The sequence below is a fragment of the Manacus candei genome, unplaced genomic scaffold (assembly GCF_025592945.1).
Source record: "Manacus candei isolate 608988 ecotype Guabito, Panama unplaced genomic scaffold, ASM2559294v1 h1tg000018l, whole genome shotgun sequence".
Classification (NCBI taxonomy): Eukaryota; Metazoa; Chordata; class Aves; order Passeriformes; family Pipridae; genus Manacus; species Manacus candei.
In genome coordinates, this window is record NW_026138066.1 from 4925858 (window position 1) to 4949814 (window position 23957).

The 23957-nt window shown below is 39.4% G+C and overlaps 1 protein-coding gene across 2 annotated transcripts in view; it reads right to left on the reverse strand.

Moving 5' to 3' along the window:
• GUCY2C (guanylate cyclase 2C) overlaps window positions 1-23957 on the reverse strand; it is a 47575-nt gene that overhangs the window by 3344 nt on the left and 20274 nt on the right. For both annotated transcript variants that reach the window (XM_051784143.1, XM_051784142.1), the window contains 15 exons: window positions 22915-22996; window positions 20527-20632; window positions 19949-20011; window positions 19311-19382; window positions 18293-18397; window positions 17018-17104; window positions 12822-12954; window positions 10902-11039; window positions 7164-7252; window positions 6341-6432; window positions 4628-4786; window positions 3016-3208; window positions 2036-2210; window positions 1015-1113; window positions 154-248 (listed from right to left, as the gene is read on the reverse strand). In XM_051784143.1, the coding sequence (XP_051640103.1) occupies window positions 154-248; window positions 1015-1113; window positions 2036-2210; window positions 3016-3208; window positions 4628-4786; window positions 6341-6432; window positions 7164-7252; window positions 10902-11039; window positions 12822-12954; window positions 17018-17104; window positions 18293-18397; window positions 19311-19382; window positions 19949-20011; window positions 20527-20632; window positions 22915-22996 (1688 nt within the window). The remainder of the gene's footprint in view (window positions 1-153; window positions 249-1014; window positions 1114-2035; window positions 2211-3015; window positions 3209-4627; window positions 4787-6340; window positions 6433-7163; window positions 7253-10901; window positions 11040-12821; window positions 12955-17017; window positions 17105-18292; window positions 18398-19310; window positions 19383-19948; window positions 20012-20526; window positions 20633-22914; window positions 22997-23957) is intronic.

Below are 23957 nucleotides of genomic sequence, written 5' to 3' on the forward strand. Positions count from 1 at the left end.
TATAGAAGTCTCTTCAACCACTAGAGACCGTGATACCAATTATCTATAACCCTTTTTCCCCAGCTGTTAATTAAGTTTGTGGTACTCTCAGCTGTATAATACTTTTTAATATCCCTCTTCTCTGTATTCCTGCATGTGCATGGAAAAGGTTACCTTCAAGTAAGTTTCTCCTCTCACTTCATACTGGAATTGGCAATCTGTTCTTTTCAGGATGTTAATAGTGGAACCACTTACATGAATCCTTAAAGCTAAAAATTAAAGAGACAATAAAAGCTTAAGCTGGAAACTTACCATGTAATCACATTAAGTATATGTGAAAACTGGTGCTATAGCAGAAGTTCCTTCAATTGTTATCAACATAAATTCTGAGAGTTAAATTAAATGAGAAGCAATTACACTGCTGTATGAAAAATTTGACTCCACATGGTATATCTAGGGAGCTGGTACAGCCAATGATCTGAAATACAGGTGACAATGGTATCTGTAGTATTTAGGTGCCAAAAGGGAAAAGCATAATTGTTAGAGACCTATATAGGGAATGGTCATGGGAGAACACTGGGCAGAAAGAAAAAAACCTGGCTCTTGGCACTGTTCCCTAATGCTGAAGTTGAAGACATAATTGCTTCAACTTAAAATACACAGTCAGTATATTTACTCAACAAAGCTGTGATACAATTCTAGGGCAGACTAAAATCTACACTTCATAGAGTAAAATTAATCCAGGCACATGAGTATCATATCTTCCAGAGGAATTCAGGCAGTGAACCAGTCTACAAACTCCCCGTTACCAGCACTGAAGCATGAACAAGGAACAACTCTTCATTGCCCAGTGAAGTGTCCACTGTCACTTTGGACAGTTAAATAATTGGTAATCAAAACAAATAGGGCTTCTTTATCTCTAAAACTTCTGCAAGCTGATAATAAATTGTTCTCAGCTGAAAACAGACACTGTGGTCACAAACTAAGCAATAGCCTTTGGTCCCGTTACACTGACAGCTAAAATTAAATCCTTACGCAAGCCTGTGGATTCCATCCGCGAAGCTGTGTTTACTGTATCTCCAAACAAACAGTAACGAGGCATTTTTATTCCAACCACACCAGCCGCACATGGACCTAGAAGGGAGATGCAGAGCATTAAGAAACGGTGGATCAAGAGACTATTTGTTTGGGAGGTGTCTCACTACTGCAGAGCAGTGCAGTGCCTGCTGGAGCTCTGCATTCCTCACCAATGGCAATACTCTGTACCTCACTTCCCACAATATCTTGTGATCTCTCCTTCCTCCAAACCAAGCCAAGCTCTGTTAGTCTTGCATAATCTAATAAGAGCGTAAAAAGGACACAGCTGCACAGTATTAATTGTATTTAAGCACAATTTCTATGCAGAAAAAAAAAGTACAGTTATTAACTGTTGGGTTCGGAAGCAAGAGAAAAATAGAATAAGCTTCATTACGAAAGGGTGCATAGTGGAGCCTCAAGCAGTTTCCCAGTGCCTCAGTCATTTTCTCTGATATGTTCCTCCCTTGGCAGCTGGAGTTTAGGTGGTTGATGAATTTCCCAAAGCTGTTGAACTATCTGGAGTTCCCCTTTGATAAGAAGCGTTTTTATAGATAAATCAAAATATTAATTCCTGCATAGGCTTCACAAAACTTTTGCCTCCAAAAGCATAAAATACAAGTCTTCATTTTTTGTCTAGATAAGCATAGCTGGCCATAACTGATCTCCACTTTAGTCAGGGAGGAAAAATCTATGAAGGCTTATTTGATACAACTGGTTTAATCATACCAGGAATAATGGCAGTTGTTCATCCTAGCTACTGACTTAAGCTGTGAATGAATGGGTAGGGGTTATTTCACTACAGGGGAGCAAAGCAGTGACATTTAATTCTGTTGCTCTTCCTCTAGGTACATTTTTTTCAACCTGATTCCCCATGAGGAGAGCAATCAGGTATGATGTACTACCAGACCTTGTATGGGAGTCAGTTCTTTTCAAAAACAAGGCAACATATTGTCATCGTTGATCTAGCACTACTGTGTACCAGAGTGAATTCCAATGCGAATCCACACAGGCAGACCCGGCAGATGTCTCAGTTCAAAAGATCCCATGAAGCTGAGGATATCCAGAGCCATCATGGAGATGTCTACTGCATGCCTGTTGCCATTCCTCTTTGGTAAACCACTCGCCACCATGTAGGCATCACCAATGGTCTCCACCTGTGGAAACAAAATTAGAACTCACTACCTGCAGACACAGAAAAGTACATACTTAGTTAAAAGCAGAAAGGTTTTATCAGATCCTCTTGTTCATGATTAAACATTTCATCCCTGGAGAGCAGGATTGATTAGTTTAAGGTAGCTGACACCCTTTGGGTATTTGAGTCTTTATACCCTGCATTCCTGTTAACAAATCTGTATTTTCTGTATAGAAAATTTGGTATAAGCAGGCACATTGAAAGCACATTGAAATGAGGTAATCCTGACCTGTTTTTCTCTCTTCTGTCTTTGCTTAGAAGGCAGATTCCCAAATCCACCATATGATGCAATTTGATTTGTGTGTCCCCTGGTGTCCTAGTTAGGACAGCTGAGACCAGTTCATCATGGTATGGGTGTAACCCAAAACTGTGTGTTCTATAGCCTTCCATACCATTTCCCAGAAATTGTTAGCAGTAGAGGCCTGCGAGATAGGAAGATGTTCCTGTCCTCATACCCTTTTATGGAATTCCCCGCTCTTAGGGAAGGACTGAGCATCCTCATACCCTTTTATGGAATCCCCCGCTCTGAAGGAAGGACTGAGCATTCCTGCCTGAACTGGAGAATATATAAACTTGGAGTTTATACATTTGGGTTTTGTGGGTTAAAACCAATTGCTTGTCTGCATAATCGTACTTATTGTATTATTTTATTAAATTGTTATTCTGACTTATAATCTCTCTTTTGAGTTGAGTTCATTTTCCCTGCTGGTTAACTTTTAAACCAGCACGCCTGGTTGTTAACTGAACAAAAGTGAAGAGCTAATCACCTTGTAAACATCATGATGGTCAAGAATGTGGTCAAAGTTCTTGTAGATATCATTCAGCATATCTACCACCTCCATAGGGGTGCTATATTTGCAGAGGGTGGTGAAGCCAACGATGTCACTGAAGTAGATAGTGACTTCTTCAAAGAGCTCTGGTTCTACCAGGCCAGTCTCCTTCAAAGACTTTACTACTGGCCTGTGGAAGTAGAGAAGGCAGGAAGACGATGAGTAGTGCTTTCTAGTAAAGGTATTTTTTCATGCAACCCAACCACAGCATTGCTTTCTGTGTAGGAAACATCAAATAGTTTGCTGAAAACTGCCACTGTAATCACATTTTAGATGCCCATAATGCCTTTCAGCAAGGAACCTCAAAGCACTTACTAATGGTAATTAATGTGCTACAGCCTTACAAAATCTAAGTGTGTTAATAGCCATGAGGAAACTAAGACACAGGCAACTGAGCTTGGTTAAGGTCAGAAACAGGGATATTGAGTCAAATTTAAAACTGAAATTCTAGAATTTCTGACATGTAGACCTACATTCTACCATACAATAAGTAAGAACAAACATATTTTTCTGTTTTCGCAGTGTAGAAGTAATTTCATCCTGATAATTACATCACCTCTTCCTGATTTCAGAAGATGTATCATAGTCTGATAATTTCATGGGAAAAAAATTCAATACCATGACAGTCAATATCTATTCAAAGGGACCTTCATTTTCTTGCAATTCTAAATCCAGGAAAATATCTGTTCCTAGTGGAGATATTAGAAGAGAGTAACTGAAAGAGACGCAGAAAATTATAGAGTTTGCAAAATGCTGTGTTCCATCTACACTGGGACAATAATAGAGTGGTAGGAACAATAAAGAGTGGAAGAAGACGTGGATTCCTTTTTGCACTGTCTATACAGCCAGATCATTTCAAATTCTCCCCAAAACTGAATTGAACAAACATTTTTTTAAAAGATGAGGCAATAAAAAGATTTTATCTTTTTTAAAGATAAAATCAATACTCTGACTACTGAAATACCCTTGAAAATAGTAATGATAGGGCACTTTTACCATTGCAAATGTATGCAATACCAAAATTACTGACATTACCAATATTAGAATATCAATAATACTTATCCTATACGATAGGATAAGTATTCTTCATTCTTTGAAGAATTCATCTAGCCTAGTATGGCCCAGCCAACCTCAGCCCCTCTGTACATTGCTAAATCCCAGCCTAAAATCGGACTGTACTCCTGCTCTCCACCTGGAGACACTCCCTCTACCTAGCAAGGTGCTGGAGCAGAACAGAGCTCCATGATGTGGGGTCACTGTAGATCTATGTGTTCCAAGGAAAGCAGTGAAAAAGAGGCTTGTGCTGGAAAGGGGGATCCTGTGCATGAAGAAATGTTGAGAAAGATAATGGGTCCCAGTACCATCTTGACATGAAACTCCACCATGGGGTGGGAGAGCACAGGGACAGCTGCTGCTTCTTTCCTTCCTAGCAGGATTAGATTAGAGGGGGAGGAAATAGAACATTAACATTAATCCCATCCCCTACTTTGCAAGAATCAGGTGATATATATAAATAAAATGCCACAGAAAATCCTCCCGGCCACGTTACCTTGGAAGTAACATGAAGTTAAGCCTGTCTGCTCTGTCTCGCTCTGCTTTGTACAGCTCTGTCCTTTCCTCCACCAGGTGCTCCAAGTTCCGGGAGTACAGCTGTAGACGCCGGATCAGGGTATCCATGTAGCTTTCATTGGTCTGGCCATGGAGGTTACTGCAAGTAACAGAATTACACAGGAGTGAAGAAGAAAGACTGATAGACATTCATTGTTGAGAGCAGCCAAAAAGAGGCAAGAAAGGAACAATGGAAAACTTCTCCAGTGTTTGACTTCCATGTAGTTAGAATGCAAAATGCCTCAAGTGCACCATTCTTTTACTTGCTTGGAGGGCTTATGTATATGAGTTGAAAGTCAGTGATCCCCGCTTGTCAGTTGCAACTGGTCATTCTTAAAGCACCTGTCCATCACCTAGCCCTGATAATACTGGCAGTTCCAGATTACCTTGGCTAATCCATGAACATTCATTTGTAAAAAGTAACTGAGAAGCTCAAATTCTGAGAGGAATCTGAAAATAGTAGGTAGAATATTGCATATAATGTTTAGATGGGGACTTCAGCCAGAAAGATTAAGACAATTTGGGGCTGTCTGTTTAGAAAACAGAACAATACAGTAGAACAAAGAGGAGCCCCTGAGCTAGTCTTACTCACAAGATCCTGCAGACTCCTGCCTACTAACAACCCCTGGATGCAGAAGTATGGTAACATGAGCTGCTCAAACCCCTGTTTGTCTAGGCAGCCTGCACTTGCCAAAGCAGTCTGAAAGTAGATAGGACCAGGCTGAATGGAAGAGTCAGATTAGTATTGTATCCAACTGGACTTTAAAATCACTCTTACTTTAATGTCAGCGATGCGACATCTTAGACCCCCATGAGGAGAACATCATATTGAGTGTGGCAAGAGGCAACCTGTTTGCTTTTGTGGGACGGAAGCTTAGGAGATGAACTAGGAGGCCTTTCTATTCAGCTGCAGTAATATTATTCAACAGATACATTCAGTTATGTATAGTACGGTTGTCCTTCTACCCATGTAGAATGGAAAATGATGCAAGTACTGTTGGGGTTTGTTGATGGGAACAGCTTTAAAAACTGGGGAGCAATTGCCCAAGAGAAGTGATTAAAAGCTCACTGTTTGGTCATCAAAATAATTAACTCATACCAATCTCTGTAGGAACAATGCAGCATTGTCCAGGTGAAAGGCCTGTATAACCCCATAGGGTTTATCCAGCTATGGCCCTTATTATTTTCCCACAACTTTGTACCATCAAATCCCTGTAATTAATACTTCTCATGAGTTACGACCCAACATTTCTAGTCAGTTTAATTTGGGACCATCCAAACATCTGTGTGCATTCACTTCCCAAAACTTAGACGACATGAGTCACTGTCCAACTCTTGACTAGAGACAGGGATTGAATTACTTGAATAGTTTAAATCTCTAATTATCCAGCTTGCTACTTTCACAATGTACCAATTTGAGGTATGGTGATTGCCTTACCCTCACTCAGCTAGTACATTGCACACATATGTACGTATACACATGCACATGCTCACCTACCTTTCTGCCAAAGAATAAAAGAAGATATAAGTGAACAACACTAGATTTTTCCACTGACTGAATCATTATCATAGCAGTTTACACACTTAAAAATGTGAGCTTTCTAACACTTAGGAGGAGTTTGGAGCATCTTAAAACAGAGCCCCTGCTGCTCACCTGAATATTTTAGCCAGAGTACTCTCAATTTTCTTAAAGTCAGGCCTTTTCTCTGGATCTTCCTCCCAGCAGCTCTTCACTAGTGTATACAACTTCAAACAAAAATTTAAGGAAAGTCCATGTGAGTTATGAATATAGACAGAGAGTAGTGCTAAATAGCACTAGTTCATTAGGGAATTTCTGGTTACTCTTGACTGGCAGCATATTAAATCATGTGACTAACTGTCGAACCTATGGTTAGAACACTCATTGCAGGCATCCTAAACTTAACTCTGTGATGACTAGTGACATGATCTTAACTTGAATTTGCAGTACATAAATGAAAGGCAAGTAAATGGATCCAGTCTTGTAGCTGGAGGCAGGTACAGTTATTGACATGGAGGTAAATGCTGTGGTAATTATATTTCCAATACCCTGAGTTTGGGATTTTTCAGAAACTAGTGATTTAGCCAAAAAGAATGGGGTTCATTGCTGAATATGTGGATGTCTACAATACAGACATTTCCACCTGTGCAAGAAGCCTTAGGGGCTGTAAAATCAGTGGAGAGAGGTATACTCGAGGTGTGATTCATCCCATCTCAAAGATATCTAAAATAGGTGAGAAGAGTGGCACCATATAAGTGGCTATTTCTTTCTAGTGAAATAATTTCCATGAGTTGTACTCCACTTTGCTGGTAACAACTATGGAATGCCATTTCTTCCCACAAGGTTAGGGTATTTGGCATAAAAAGCATGGCTTTCACCTTCCCATGATCATGGGCTCTAGTCTGGCCAGAACTTCCACCCTTCTCCCAGAAAATGGCCTAGTTAATTATTAGCTTACTTCCACCTGTCTTTCTCCCACTGTTTCCAAGGTCAGATCTGGTCGGAAAGGCTTCACTCCTTTGCCGCTCTCCACTCTGTAAAGTTTCTCTAACACAGGAAAAGATCAAAGTTTTAAACAAAAAAGCATAAGAAGGACATTGCTTGTGGATAGAATTCTATGGTTACAAGCTACTGTGCAAACAAAACTCTTGAAGACAGTTCCCTCATTTTGATGTGAATTTCAGCTTTGGATGTTTTCTAAATATATGGCACAAGATCAAAACAGGCTGTCTTGAAGGCTCCTGAAAGCAAAATGAATAGAAATGTACATGAGTATTTATTGGTCACGGTAGACATGGTTATGGCATCTTCCCAAATGAATGTTGGGCATTATTAGTGTGCCTCTCAGCATGAAGTACAGTTATAGCAAAAACAATGTGAAAAGCCCACTGCAACTTGATCAAAAGTGTTGAGACATACAACTCCGTCAGAGCAGTACAAATCATCCTGTAGATGCTCAACTTTCTTAAAACTAAGATATTAATATATATATGGGTTAAAAGCATTGCATTTAAATGCTTAAAAGCTTAAATGTTAAAAGCTCATTTGTCCTCTTAGTCATGAAAACCATTCTATGAAAGTTATTTGGATTCTGAACACATCAAAATCAGGCTGCATTTGCACATCTCAACTTAAGCACAGTAAATGAGAGCTAAAGCAAAAACATCTCTCTTTGTCTTTCTCTGGAAGATCTCAAGAGTTCCAGATGGGGAGGGATTTAAAAAACAGAAGCAATTTTTTAACTTTGGAGTAAAGGGAAATTGAAAGGGATCTGTGAACAAGCATGAAACACATTTTTTTAGTAATGTCTGGTCATATTTGGGATACAATTTTACTGAAGGAAGCGTATAATGACATGAGGAAGGTTTGTAATCGTGATGGTAAGTGCAAGTCTAGGGTAGCTAGTGATGCCTAAGCATGCATAATCACCCTAAAATGATGCAGCAGCTTCCAGCTTTTTGGTACAGAAATTAAAGACTAGAGAAGCAGCTGGAGACTTAAGTGTCCCAAATGCTATGGAATGGAGAGACTGCAAAGAAATTTTCTTTGCAGAAGAAGAGAGAGAGACAGGAAAGTCTGTGTAGGGCTCATGTATGCAAGAGGAATGTGCTGGATTTCCATGTTGCACACATGCCTGAGAGAGGAAGTAACAGCAGCTATTAGCAGCACTGCAATTAGCCAGTGGCAGAACGTAGTGGAACAAGGAGGCAGCTTGAATTGAGCGTTCGTACGTGACAAGATTTCACAGTCTTGAGCAGTGAATGAGGTGTTTCTGCAGAAGAGTGGAGTAACCAGATGGGGAACAGCTGTCTCACAGAGGCATCAGTGAAGAGGACTATGACCTAGTTACTTCTATATATTAGAAATCCAGTTTTGTATACCTGTCATCCGGTGGGACTTCCTTTCTTTCATTAGTAGCAAAATTATTGTACATTAAGTTGATTGATACATATTTGCAGGTTGAGAAAATTGGCTCACTGAGTAACTTGAAGTTGAGTTTCCTTTTTCTAAATTGGCAGATGGAGCCTAGGTATGGGGTTTTTAATAAGTCTTTTAAAATCTAAACACAGCCCTTGCTACTGTCAGTGAAGTCCTGGAGAAGCAGTTCAGTTGTCTTGAAATATCAGTATCATGTCTTCTAACTTGCAGAGACTAACTCCTGAGAGCCTAGCCACTGAAAGACTCGTCAGGTGACTTAAAAACCAAATGAATCAAACATGCAACCAGAACATTTCTTTGTCCATTACCATTGACTCTAATTTGGTGTTCTTCTCTCTTTTTATCTTAGAAATTTGTAAATTAATGGTCACCCCCAGTTTTAGCTAGTCTTCCAAAGTTAGATGATGCCGCAAAGAAAATTCAGAGGTGTTTGAGTAAGTATGGTTCACTGTCTTGCCTATCTTGGCTAATGAATGAATCCAGGCATTTAAATGCGGAGCCACTTCAGCAACACATAATAAAACTTAAAGAAACTTGATAAACTGATGAACACATTTACTCAAATTGCATAATCAATAGTCGAGAATAATACCAGAAGCCCTTAGGTCAGCAATATATATCTTAGACAACTACTAATGCTTTTAAGGAAAAAAAGCTTTATGGAAAAAACAATCTTCTCACTGAATGGAAAACTTAAAATTTCAACTGAAATTTACAAAGCAGATTATTTTTTCAAGTTACAGTGGATCCAGACCTACCAAACAGGCTTCATGGCCAGTGAGGTCATTGCTGTCTTACCCAACATGCTGATATGTGACCATCTCCAGCAACAGCACTTCGGTGCTGTTAGGTACCTAGCTTAGATGCTAAAAGTTCTTTCAGTTGGATGAATTAAGCTAATGCTATTTGAAAGGGACAGTCTTTCCAAAAGGACAAAATGCAATTTTAAGAAACAGGTGAAAGATAAAACAAGGAACCAGGTTCTGACTATGACAGCCAGGGTCAAATACAGAGCAGTGAGGATGCCACCACATCTCAGAAGAGCCAGGAGACACTGTGTCTGAGGCTAACTTAATAACCACTAACACAGCACAGAAAGACTATAACTGCTCATCGAGTAGTTGAAAGAATATATTTTGCTATGGATTTGCTTTACAAGTCAAAATGAGGAAGGAAGGGCATTGCACTTTCTCCACCTATGTTGGCGATACTTGTAAAATCCTTGCATTCATGAGGATTGTGCCTGCCTCTTCCCAAGAAAAAAGGAATAGAAAAACTTTCATTTTCTCTACCTTATATTAAGCATGGAATCCTGAAGAGTTTGGTTTATGGGGAACAGGCATTTCTAATATTTTAGATCTACATTTATATTAAAGAGACGGTGATGTGAAATACTGTGTTTCCCCAAATATAAGCATAGATTTGAGATAATGTAGGATGATGAACATGCCCCAGAAATTATTCTCAAATGTAACTCAGGAAAAGAGCTATTAGGCTGTTGAGCTGCTGCTCTAGATGTTTTAACAAATGTGAGGCGGATCTAGCAGAATGACTCAGACGTAAAGGCAGTGTCTAAATTGTTGTTAGTAACTGTCACTAGGAAAATCCCAAACCTACACATGTTTTTATGTCAGTTCTAGTATATAATAACACCTGGATTCTGGGAATTGGGATTGACTTGGCTGTTAGCCACTCAAAAACAATGTCACAAAATGCACAGTCTGTGGTTTAATGGATGCATTACAGGAGGATATGATTTTTCTGACAGAAGTTAAATTGCTGAAGTTAATTATAACTGGCTTGAATAAAATCTGAATTGCCAGTTTTTAAATGTCAACTGTTTTTGTGTCATGCTGCTGAGTTTTTCTTGTTCTGTGTTGACATTTCTGATTTATGCTGCTTAAAATGAGTGACATATGTTGTGCACAAGTCATAATAGAAAGACCTTTGTGGCCTTTAAATGTTACAGTAAGTCTGTACAGCATGGTATAATGTTAACTTCTGTAATGCTATGGCCCAGGTGAGGAGGGAAGAGAAAGGGCAAGAAAACTCAATGCAAATTTTATTTACAGAAAAATAAGGACACTTGCCCCCACAGTGAGATTCTTCAAACAGGTTTTTCATTCATCACACAGTGAAAGAAGCAACAGTTCAAGCAGTTATCAGAGACAGTACCTTTCACAAAACATGGAGAACAGGCCAGTTACAGCTACACCATCCTAGAAGGCTGCAATAGAGGAGAAATTTGTGGATTTACCTCTGTTGTCCCGGCAGTGTCCGGTATAGAACGTCTCTCTGCGTAGGATGATTTCTTGGGCAATGATCCCATAGCTGTATACATCACCCTTCTGAGATACATCAGCATGACGGAGATGCTCAGGAGCTGTCCACAAGTCTGAAGATCCAGACAGCAACAGGGGATGAGGGAAAAGGGGAAGGGAGAGCAGTAATTGAAAAAAAGGTGATCCTTCTCAGAGCATCCACTGGCTATAATGATATTTCCTTTTACTCTTTCCATATCCAACCCAGAGCCCATGGGTACTGTTTATTTTCTACTTTAGCATTTTTCTTGAGAAGCTGACATCAGTACAGTTAGATAAACCTCTGATGTGGTAGTTTTCAATTGTCTGGGATTTGCTGACCCTTTCCGTTGTAGATGCAGATCCTCACACCTTCAGAAAATGTTATGTTTATTGGCAATGAACTTGCTTTTCTTGGCTACCTTTCATGGGCTACTTAGAAATAGCCTGTGCATTTGTATAAGACCAAGGAATGCCAGTGTTATGATAAAAAAAACCCTGAGACATAAATTATTGAGCTAGATGCAAGGAGTTTGTTATACAAGGTGTCAGATGAGAAGACTGCAGTATTTCCCAATGGCTTTGATATCATGAAGCTATTGAAATAATTCTCAAGTGCTTTTGAACCTGACATGATATTACCTGCTCATAACCACTTACTTTCTATAGATTTTATTAATCTATATTTCTAGTGCAACGAGCACTATTGTACCTCAAAACCAGAATGCTGCCGTGGTACAACGGTTTGTTGTGACATGCTGGTGATGTTTCATAACAGTGACCTGAACACAGTAACTCTGAAAACAGAGTTATGATATCAGGCCGCAACATCCAGCCTCACTGAATCTGCAATCTCTTGTGAAACACCAAGTTTTCTTCAAGGAAAGAGAAATTGGCTGTTGTTGTTTATGAACAATGAAAGAAGATAGATATATTAAAATGTAATAATAATATAAATTTAAATATGAAATTTGTAAAATGGAGAATGAATAGAGCATTTACCTTAGGGCACTTTGCTTACTCTTTTTATATGTATTTATTGCTACTTTTGAGCATGTTTGTGTCTGAATGTACAAATCTTCTCCAACTCAGTTGCAACCACAGTTTCTTCTCAGGTTACATGCTGCAGTTACAGCAAAGTGCTGTGCTTATTATTCCCCAAGCTCTACTCTGTGTCAGATTCATATGACATCATTTCAGATGGGCCCATCTTTTCGCTCCAGATCAAGTAAGAAAAAAAGATGAGTAGAAAAGAGTGCTCTATTTTAGAAAATTTTCTATTTTAGAAAATTGTTCTATGAATGTGAGGTGAATAGAAAATGTAAAGAAAAACTATTAAAATTATTCCAATCTGGTTGCACGCATATTGTTAGTTTCCTACCTAAGGAATGAAAAACAAAGTTATCATTGCATATCATTACAGATTTTTTTAAGGATTATCAGTCATGACTGTTAACATTCAAATGATATCACAGAGCACTGTGGTAACACAATCAGTGACAAGATTACTTGTACTTAACTCCTTTTTTTCTTCACACAAGTTTGGCATTACTGCTGAAGAGATCTGTTTGCATGAAGGACTTGGATGCTGAAAATGTTTCTTGCACCTCAGCCGCATGTGAAATCTCTGTTTTCTGAACTGAAAGTTGAATATTCATCCTTCCTTTCCTTCTCACTTACACTAATTTCTTTCTCTACCTGCTAATAATTTTCTTTCATTGTGTTAAGACAGTATTTTCAGATATCATTTGTATAATGACTGCTACATAAATTAAAATCATGTTGTACATTTTGTAGGCCATAGTGGTCTGTGAAGTTAAGAAAATTCCAGTGGGTTGGAAACCATGAGGGAGAGTTCAATTAGGCATTGTTTTTACCTTTCCTTGGAGGCAGAATTGAATTGCAGCCAAAATCAGTGATCTTCACTACCATGCGATTGTCTACTACACAGTTTGTGGATTTGAGTCGACCATGGACTTCAGTTTTGCTTGAGTGCAGGTAAGACATCCCCTATGATTGACAATAAAAGAGGAGGAAAGCATGACTACATGTGAGACACTTAGCTGTATGTGAATATGCTAGTGTCTGTCCAAGTAACTAAATGGCCTTTATCTGCAATGGATATGCATAAATCACAACTCCCTTTCATATTATTTTACAGAGGAGACTTTCCAAGGTGATAGGAACAGTCCATGTTAAGAAGGGAGGAAATGGATCATGTCATGGAAGACCACCTTTTCTCTTTGTTAACTATAGTCTGACATAACATCTTGGGTTTTGATAATATTAGAACACAATTAAGCAATTAGAGAAGTTTATTTCCTCCCACAGAAGTTTTAATTTCACTTGCAATTAATGTTTTTTTGGTAAATTTAATACAGATTTATTAGAATGTCACACAAAAAAAGTGCTTCCAACTACATGTTCATCCAATGGACATCCATAGGTGTGAGAGGAATTGCTCCTTATATCTATAAACATCTTTGAAGATTATCACACACCAGAGACTTAATTCGAAACATTGCAGCAGATCCACTTCTGCAAATCAGAGGGCTAAAGAGGGGTCAATGCAGAGTGTTAGATGATGCACTAGGGCTTATATCACACAGAGAATAAGATTAGATCATAAAGGTCTCTTCTGACCTGACTGGTTTTCTTTGTACAAGTCAATGCATATCAGCTATCTATGAGCTAAACAACAAAGTGAGCATCATGAGGACTGGCCAGTGCAGTTTCATCTTTATTTCCTGAGATTCAGTCTCTTGATTCACAATACACACAGGCATACAAAGGTGTGTAGTTTGCCTCTTTTTACTTATCACATCTGAAATTGTCTCATTTAGTCTAAGACAGTCCAATACGCTGCAATACATGCGAAGGGGCTAGCACTGAGGCACAGCTGGAATAGAACATTATTAAGTGGGTGTAAACTGAAGAAGGGAGTAGGTATGCTAATTTGCACCCTCTTGCTATTATTTATTCTGTTTCATCTCTCTCTTCTGAACTGCTTACACTCACACCTACTTATAGTCTATTGCTGGTTGTTTTTCTTCCTATAGTCCTCTTTCCTTTGTGCTCAGTATATGAAGCACAATCTATATCCTATGGAAGCCAGAAGTATGTCATATCTGTTTAGCTTCTTCTCTAAATGATCTTCCACTTAGACTCCTACATGTATAGCTCATCCTTTTACATAACTGAAAGACAGAATTTAATCAGGGTTACATAGCTCATGTGGTCATGAATACACAGTATGACATGCTGGGTTTTCTTTTCAAATACTGGCTACACATAATTGGGAATGGATCAGCAAATGCAACAACAGATCACTGAGACATGAGCTGAGTTTTGGGCACAGCAGATGTATGTCTGAGACACAAGCAGCCTGCAAAAGATGCAATCTCTGGAGAATGTTGTTGGACTGGTTATCCTCGACCTATCTAGACCATGCCAAAATTACAGAGATTGTGTGCACACTATACCCAAGGAACACATTTCTTGATTAAGTAGCTTTTAGCATGCAGCCCTGATGACAGTACCCAGGATGTTTTGCCTCATTTAGGCCCTATTTCCTCCAGCTGTGCCTTCTTCCAGCTCCTGCTTTCATCAGCCAGGAAATGTACCCATTGCTACAGCAGAATTCTCAATCACTCTCAGCATCAAATGACAGGCAAAAGTAATTTTGATTTCCTTATCTCAAGGCTTTCTTGTTAAAAATTTCTGGAGGCAGAAGTCTTATAGATGTATCTGATAAAATTTTCCTCTTTCCTTACCACTATCCTGTGCACTTACCTGAAAACAAGAAACTGTTAAGAACTCACAGTGTGATTTTCAAAATTTATGACTTTCAGCGCAATACTTCTAAATACTTGAGCATTCTTGTAACCTCTGCTCTGGAGCTCTGAAGCTTTAATTCTGACTGAGAACCCTTTTCCTGACACAATGCAAGAATATTACAATCCCTTGCACAATATCCTGCAGCAGCCCCTTATTTAATAAATAGTGTTGCAATGACAAGTGTATGCACTAATAACTACAAGGTTTGATTACTGCAATTTCTTCTTGGCAGACCTTTCATCAGAGCTCTTTGGTCACATATAGCCAAATCCATGTAGCTACAGGTGATGCCATCAATCCTAGAGACAGCTAAGGCAGGAAAAAAAACAAAGAGGGGTGGAAGTAAATGGAGTAGATTCAGGCCTTCTCCTTTGCCCACCCCACCTTCTCTAGTGAACTAGGGACTGCTCTAGGAATAGTCATTACTTGGCTAGTTGTACCAGGGAATACAAATGATCCAGCCTTTGTTCAGAAACAGATGCAGCACTTCTGTGCCAGATGAAGACCAGGCAAAGTACTAGGACTGTTTGGTAAAAGCAGAGTGTAGGAAAGTGGTGGTGTAGAGAGGGAGAAGCATATAAAAAGGCAAAGGAATCACAGGAGCTGGTCACAGGGATTTTAACAGCCTGGAGAGCTGGGGCTGGACTTGAAGAGGATGGATACTGAGATGAGAGGAGCCAGAGCTGAAAAGCCACAAAGTGACTTCTGTAAAGAGAGAAGCCATTCAAGTCAAAATAGACAGGGTGCCTGGAGCTGTGGTTTGGGAATAGCAATACAAGAATTTCATGGAAGTGTCTAAGTCCCAGAAGCTTCACCACAGTATCAGGTCTAAGAATAGGAGAGGTTGGCAGATCATCCAAACTACAGTAATTTTCCAGATATTCCTGGGTACATACAAGTTTACAGGAGATTTTGCAAACCATCTCTACTATCATAGCTAATAAGGCTCAGGAGCCATTCCAGAGAACAGATGCAGTGTACCAATCCATCCTCAGGGGCTGTGTCCCCTTTAGCAATGGTGCAGCAAATGACTGGTTGTGAAGTCTTGGTACCAGTGCAGTCACTGGCATTTGATCACTCCCTTCAGAGGGACTGGGATTTCTCTCTCCTCATAAACGGAGACAGTACTAGTCCCTGTTTGCTAAGTAAACATCTGAAGGTGAACTGAAAAGGGTTAAAAATACCCTGGGTTTTGATATGCTATGAGGAGGCAGGGAAACTCCACTGCTGCTATTTAAAGTCAAACATAATGCTGAACGTTAACTGAACTTGAAACTCATTAACAAGGCCAACAAACTCTGGCAATTTGGATTAAGGGGGCTTTATTAAAGCACAAGATTTTCAATATCTCTTTAGAACAGACACAGTGGAGCCATTCATCTTGGAAACTAAATCTGAACTTATGGATGTAGGGAAACAGGGGGACTGTCCAATTGCAAACCAGCAGTAGGAAGAGGAGAGCAGCTGAGCACTAGCCAAAGGACAGAGGTGATTCTTTACATTTATCTGCAGAGGTATAATGAATTATTATACCCGCGAATTACAAAGGCTTCTTAACTACCAGCTAAACAGTTACAAGTCTCCAGTGTAGAATAGAATTTCTTTACCATGCATATTGATTCTTCCTAGAACAAGGACCTAAAGTACAAAGATCTGTTGAAAGCTACTGAAAAATAGCCTTGATTTCTATAAAAGACTAATTTCTTCCCTCTCAAACTGCTTGAAATGGATAGCTGTAGTGAGAAACTAGAGTTTCTCACTTTAGTGAAAAAGTCAGGATGGTACATAAACAATTTGTTTAGGAAAAGTTGATCCCATCTCTGGATACAAATAAGAATACTTCTGTCATTTGAAAAAATACAGTTTTGCTTTGTATGCTTTACCTGAGGCCAGAAAGTAGTGTGTTTTGCAGATCTTGTGACTGCCTAAGCCCTACTAATCAGAGCCACTGGTCAACAGATTGTAACCCTCTGATCTTTGGGTCACATTTCTTTGAGGCATGCTTATTTGTTTATTTATAAAAAGCCCAAAGCCAGCTCTGGCCCCTATTTTCTCCTTCAGTCTGAGAGCCACTGGTTTCTCCTGCCTCATATACTTGTCCCCAGAGGAGAAAAAACTGGAAGGACATATAGCTCTAGCCAAGAAGGAGAAGACCTTGAGAGCTACACTTCTCAGATGATCAGTTTTGCAAGACAAGATTGGTTGATTCCCATCACACTGTCAGCAGCCCACTTACCTTGGCAATATCATACATGACGGAGATTTTAAATTCCCAGTCCATGAACGTGACATCAGGATAGGAGATTTTATCATTTAAAACATCCTGTCAAGAGAAGAAAAGTTTTTCGGGGAGAAAACAGAAGATGAGATATGAGTATCCAAATTGCAGAGCCTTTTAACTAGCAACTTTATTTTTTACAGGGAGTACATGCACTAGAACAGAAGTCGACTCAAAAAATAGGGAATATGAAATATAGTTTAAGTTTGCACTAGAAAAGTGGGGACTCCAGAAAGGAGGGTTTTGTGCAATTAAAGATAAATTGTGAAATTGTTCTTAAGCTAAGTCTTTAAGAAAACAAAATAACGGAGACACAAATGGTCAAGGCATGTAAGAGGAAGGGAGAGGATTTTTCATGTTTTGTGCTCGCAATCCATTTCCTACCAATTTACTCATGGCCTTATAAGTTCAAAGTAGACTGTTCCTTTATCTTAACCTGCCAGTCACACTATGACTTGACTTTACACTTACATTTACTTTACTGCTAAAAGTAAACTTCCATGAGTATGCCACTTTACAAGAAAAGGACTCAGAGAGAGAGCTGTTATTTTGCTGCCTGGCTGTGAGTTTGTTCCAGAGACCTCGCTGCTACAGGAGAGTCTTTGTATGAATGCAGTAGCAGAGACAATATATGCCCACAGAAGAGTTGATGCCACCATCATTTCATGATTAGCACTTAAATAATATTGGTAATAATAAACCATAAGTCTTTTCATAACTTTTGCCAGGCATCAATTTACCATTTTTTTTATAAACAAAAATAAAGTGTTGTTGTCCCTTACAACACAGAATTTGCCATAGTTGTCCCTTATTAGTATGGATATATTCTTTTCTCTGTCCTTGCACACTCTAGAGGCACTTTGGGGTCCGCAAGGGCATCAGCAGAGACAACAGCTACGACTTGGAAAATGAAGATAAAGTTACATCCTATATGCTTCCAGTTGGGGACACAATACAAATGTTGCTGCTGTGGCCTGGGCAGAGCTCTGCTTGTACTTATCCTTGCCTCCACCTCACCTCATCCTCTCCCGGCTTGAGAACCATCAAATTGACACAGCAACACCTGGGGAAGGCTGGAGAGAACCAAGCAAGGGATAGAAAACTTGGGAGTCAGAAACCTGCCACCACTTGCTCAGTCCATAGCTGCTGCATGAGGGCCAGAGACATAGAGGTGGGGATTTTTTTTCTTACTTTGAAATTTGATAATTTGGGGGTTTAAGGAGAATTCTTTACCCGCAGAGAACCTCTTTCGCAGTACTCAATCACCCCAAAGATCATGGTGTCTATCTTCACAGTGCCATAGAACTTGGTCAGATTGTAATAATCAACCTGTAGGAGCTAGAGCAGAAACATTTCATCTGTTTTTAAAAGCAATCATTGTTAATACAGAAACACAGGTCACAGATACTTATGCGACATGGCTTTTTATCTCAGGCCCTGATAAGATGTATGAGGTTCCCTTAAACCAGTGTGTACTAAGGCACTGAGTGAAGTACTTGAAGATGTTTGTTATTCCAGAGCCTTCTGGATTAGGGAGATAAAAGTGGCTGCTGCTGGATACTGCAAGTCAATTCCAGAGCCCCCTATAATATCCATTATTGCCTCTCAAACCTCCCAGCTGACAGTGACAGAATGTTGTGAATCAGTCAGTAAATGAGCAAGTAATAAAAATTTAATTACGCTGCATGATATTATGGACTTTGTCCATTTAAATAGACATCTATAGTTTACTTTGAGGTATTTTTACAGCTTATTGAATTCACAGCATAGCTGTGTTGTGTGAAAAGAAAACCATTCAAAAAAAGATGCAGTACTGCATCCAAATTCATGTCCCATGTTGGAAGAGTCTGAATGCACAAGCCAGCAGAGTATTACTTATATTTTAAGAGCTGCACTTGGCATTCAATAATAAGATTTAACTACAACATTCTGCTATTGATGACTTAGCAGGATATGAGCTAAAAGAGTGCATTGCCTTTTGGAATCAGCTATAAAAATGTATTTAATAAGGCCATATGACAGCACATGAATTACTTCATTCATCTTCAGCTTCATTGGTATACTATTCAGACTTGAACTGTTGATGAGATCACACACACAAAGAGAAAGTTCCTCAAACAATATCCTTTGAGGAACTCATTATCCATCCATCTCACAAACGTGCACAAGCATATGGCTGTTGGAAAGCAATGACTTCACTCATAGTTTCCATCCCATCCTGCTGTGTCCAGTTGCTAATTGTAACAGGTACCTTGTTCAGTTCCATTTTTTGCTTCTCTGAGAAATTACCATCACTGTTTTTGAGATCCTTTAGGATCACCACCTGAAGGAAAAATACCAGTGGGGAAAAAGTCATAGTTTTAGTACAACAGCAATTCGTCCTTCTTTTCCAAGAAATGTCCATACAAAGAAATACTTCAGAAACACCTGCCTACTGCTTCACTGTTGAAGTTTCAGTTTATCAGCTAATAAGTACTGGAGTTATATTTTCTTCATAGGATTTACTGTTTAGAACTGTCGATTATGCAGATTTTAACTCAACATGAATATACCTCAGGTAGGCAAGCAGCTCTACTGAAAGCACAAGAATTGCTATGTAAATGGCTTGACCTCCCTTAATCTATTAATCTCCGCAGTACCAAAATGTATCAGATTTTTGGTCCCTGTGTTTCTGCTTCTGTGCTCCTGGACTGGGCTGGGTGTTCATGGAGTCTAGTATTTTGCCTCCTGTCAGGAAGCAAAATACAAATCACCTGATAGGGAGTAAATAGCTTATTCCTTCTACAAGATCAAGCCATTTTGCAAGGTCAGAGGAGGTGAAACAACCTCCTCCCAGCAAGAGCCCTCATAAGGGCAAGGAAGTGATTGTGGACACTGCAGTCAGGTTACCTTCTTGTCATATTTGCCCTGGCGCAGTCTCTGGGTGGTGTCACGTCTCTTATCTTCGTCGATCTGAGAACAAAGAAGAATAATTAACTTGCAATTATCACCTACTCCCCACTTGACAGATCCAGAGAGATTAATAATGTCTGTGTGTGCCACACAGAGAAGCATGAGCCTCTCTCTCTAGGGAGGGCCACTACATGCCCCAGAAAGTGTTGAACATCCACGCCACTCCCAGGCCCTCTGCCTGCTGCTTTCATGCTCTTGGACATTACAGAGGCATAACAAAGCACAGGGAAATCATTTGTAACAGAGAAAGACTGGAAATCAATACCCCTCCATTCCTCCATCACAAAATGAGCTTTACTGACAGGAACAGGTATATTCTATCAGGGAGCAATAGATGGGGAATAATCTTTTTCTTCAATATAGCAAGCGAGGGTTGAAAAAAAAATAAATTAACAGATCCTAGTTCTACCAGAGCCAGAGTCTGCACTGTAGTCAGAGCTTCTAGACACCCCAGCATTGATGGTCTCCTGAAGACAGAATCCAAGACCCAGCTTTGGGCACTGTGCTTCTCTTACCTTCAGACTAACATGACTTGTCTCACTGGTCTCCAGAGGCAAGATTTCCTCAGGTGGTATATGGGACCATTTCTTCCACCGGCGTTCATTATCTCTCCTGTACTTCCTGAAAAACCAGGGAAGTCTTTCAGAATATCCTCCCAATGAACCAAAACCCACAACAGGAGACTAGGACAGGGAAGCTTCTAGTGTCAGGATGACACAGGAATGGTTTGTTAGGTTGACAATGCTTGAGCACAAACCCTCTGGCTCTCACACAGTTTTCCAGTTTGAGGATAATCTTAATTCCCCTAGCTTTGGGAAAGCCTAAATGCTCATTCAATTCTGTAGCAGAGAAACAGAACAGATTTAGCAGAATAACTGCTGCAATTGCCAGTCTCAGGGGCGGTCAGCACAATTTAAAGCACAAAGAGCCATCTGGATTTTATATAGTTTTCTCCTCCATGTTATTGAATGTACTTGGAAGAGAGGTCCCACAAAGAAATGCAAGCCAAAGACATCATTGCATCAACAGTGGATAGTAAGAACTTGTGTGAATACAATGCCAGGAGAGGAAGTGACAATGGTGTTGAGATGAGATGCCTTTTTGTGGATATCCCTTGTATTCTGCACATTTTGTAAAAATGAGGGAAGAGCCCCTGGAACAGGGAGAAAGAAACTGCTGTCCTTCCTGCAGAAATTCAGAGCAGGCACTACCTTTTCTTAGAGAAGTAGAAAAAAGCTGCAAGAAGACTAGTGCTCATCAAATTACCCACTTAGTCATGCAAGTCCCTTCTTTACTAAAACCCAAGAACTGACTGGAGAGTCTGCAGAGGAATCCTAATGCACTGATGACAACTGGTAAATGCTCCAAATGGGAGAACCCATACTGTTGCCTAATAACATTCCCTTTTCCAATATCTTTTTAGCATATATTTGCACAAGAAAAAGAAGACCAATAATTTCTCAGTTCTATCTTGTAAGATGTGTGTGTCACCAGGATGTACTGCAATTCAAACTGGTATCAGCTGGTAATTAAGAACATACAAAACTGAATTAAAATCTACTAGGCCTAATATTTAGTTGTATGTTTTTCAGGACTTTGCCTTCTTACTTTGCAGTCAGAACTACACAGGTAGTTGTGGGATAGTTCAAGTGTCCTAGAAAATTGGGAGATAAAGAAGGAATAATAAGGCATTTTGCCAATTTTCATAGCTGAGTTTCTCTTCTCTTTTGCTTGTTAGGGGACAATCTTTGGTAGCAATTATAGTTGAGAGGTTTACTATTGTTTTGACACTAAGAGGGCAAGCTTTATTCTAAAAAATTCCCAGAAATCTCTTCTATATTTGATGCCTGGGAATATTGCAATGATGAGTATACAATAATAATCTAATAATCTAAACAGAATCCTTAGATTTTATGCATCTGCAAATGTGGAAAAGTACAGAATCTTTTACAAGTCCATATCGTCAAGACAAATGTTTATTTATTTTCATAGCCATTTCAAACTTTACCTGTTTAAAGCATTAATGCTTAGATGTGGCAATGATTAGCTCCTTCATTTCTTGAGTAAAACTGGATATGTAAGAGTTATATATCTTCGTCTTTGATTTTTTCCTTGCTTTAGTTAGTAAGACGGATGGGTCTACTCAAAACAAGAGAGCCTGGGTAGCATCTGTTTCTAATCAACTTTCCTTAAGACCTGATTTTCTTGCTTTTTCTGAAGTTCTCTGATATATAACAAAGATATAGACTGAAAACAGATGCACAGATAAGACAATTTTTTAAAGATTAAAAAAACCCATATACTTTGGAAATAGGGTGGGATTTCTTCCATCAAAAGGAGATATCACTGATTTCTATTTCTGCTGTTCCCATCATGATAAAGCTGGACTGTGTTATATTCATGAAATTCCAAGCTGTTAGAAGAATTGTTATGCAAGGAGTTGGACTGAGTCAAAGGAATAGATCTGTGCAATGAAAACACCAAAAACTCATGATGTTTTGACTTCTACAGTGACCCAAGAAAAATACTTCCTTATAGACTGAACTTTTATGTCACCAATAGGATTAAAAAAAAAGTGAACCCCAAGAAAGCAAAAGATGGGCAGTAAAATGGAAAAAGTCTGAAGTCTGGTCTGAGACACATGTTTCTGTGTATAGGAATCAGAGATTTTTAGCACATGCAAGAACACTGAGCCTTGCTGCACCTTCTCCCTTCATTATTAACCTGTCATAACAATGCTACAGATGCAAGCACTACTTGGCATATACTAAAAGTTCACACTGAGGGCAACCATGCAGGTATGTAAGGTAAGCTAATGAATGACTCTTGGAGAGATCAAAGGCATTGCCCTAGGAGGAAAACTGTTCAAGGACAAACAAACAGAAAGACAAAGGGGTTGGTACCTTAGAATCACCAAAGAGATGATCAGAACCAAAATCACAATTCCTGTGAGTGTAAATACAGCAATAGTCAAGACGTGGGGGCCTGCAGAAAAGAAAAAATGAAAAATAAACAACTTGACAGAGGATAATGAAAAGCAATATTGTGTTTAAGAAATTACCCTCACTCACACATGCAAGTCACAGTAGCTGACCAGGGATAATTTTTGGACACATCCAAATTGAGAGGCTTTGGTAAAGTCCAGCACTGCCTAGAGGTGGCATGCACCTGCCTCTTTCAATGCAGGATGAAGCATGACCCAGAGCAGTGCAGTCTTAAATCCCCACCTGAGGCATGGGCACTCTGTAGGGACACCCAGGCGGGAGGTGAATTCAACAGCGCTAAATCTCACATCTGCTCAGCAGCAGTTTCCAGGTGTTCTCCTTTTTAAAAACAAACTAGGACAGTCCAGAAATAAAGCTGACTTTTCCTAGTAACTACATTTTTAAAATGAAGTAACCAAGTTTCTCCTTGTAATAACTTTGTAAGAGTGGATGGTGGAGGCAACCCTTGTGTACAGCTCTCTGTAAGATAGAGATGGAGATGGGGTAAGCAGATGGCTATTTGAAATCAGTCATTGTTTTCCTCCAGCATAACCAGGGCTTAATGCAAAATAGGGTCCTCACTGACTCCTTTGGATAAGGCTTTCTCTGAAATGGGGAACAAGGGTTCGATCCTTTTACCAAGGTTGTTTAATGATGACTTTCTGATTCAGTCCTGCTGGGTACCCATCCAATGAACTATTGGCAGTGAATTTTCCACAACTACCCATACCTTCGTCACCATGAGTCTTTACTGATATAATTTGCTTCAGGATGGGATACACCTGAAGCTTCAACCCAGAATTTCAGCTAATACAGGGTACAGCCACTTATGGATTTGAGAAGCATTTTTCACATGAATTTGTTATCCAAGAAGAGGTAAGGAAGGAAATCATGATACAGCTTTTAACATACACAGACTTTTCAACGTTTCACACCTGGGTTTTCCCCTTATTAATCCAGTT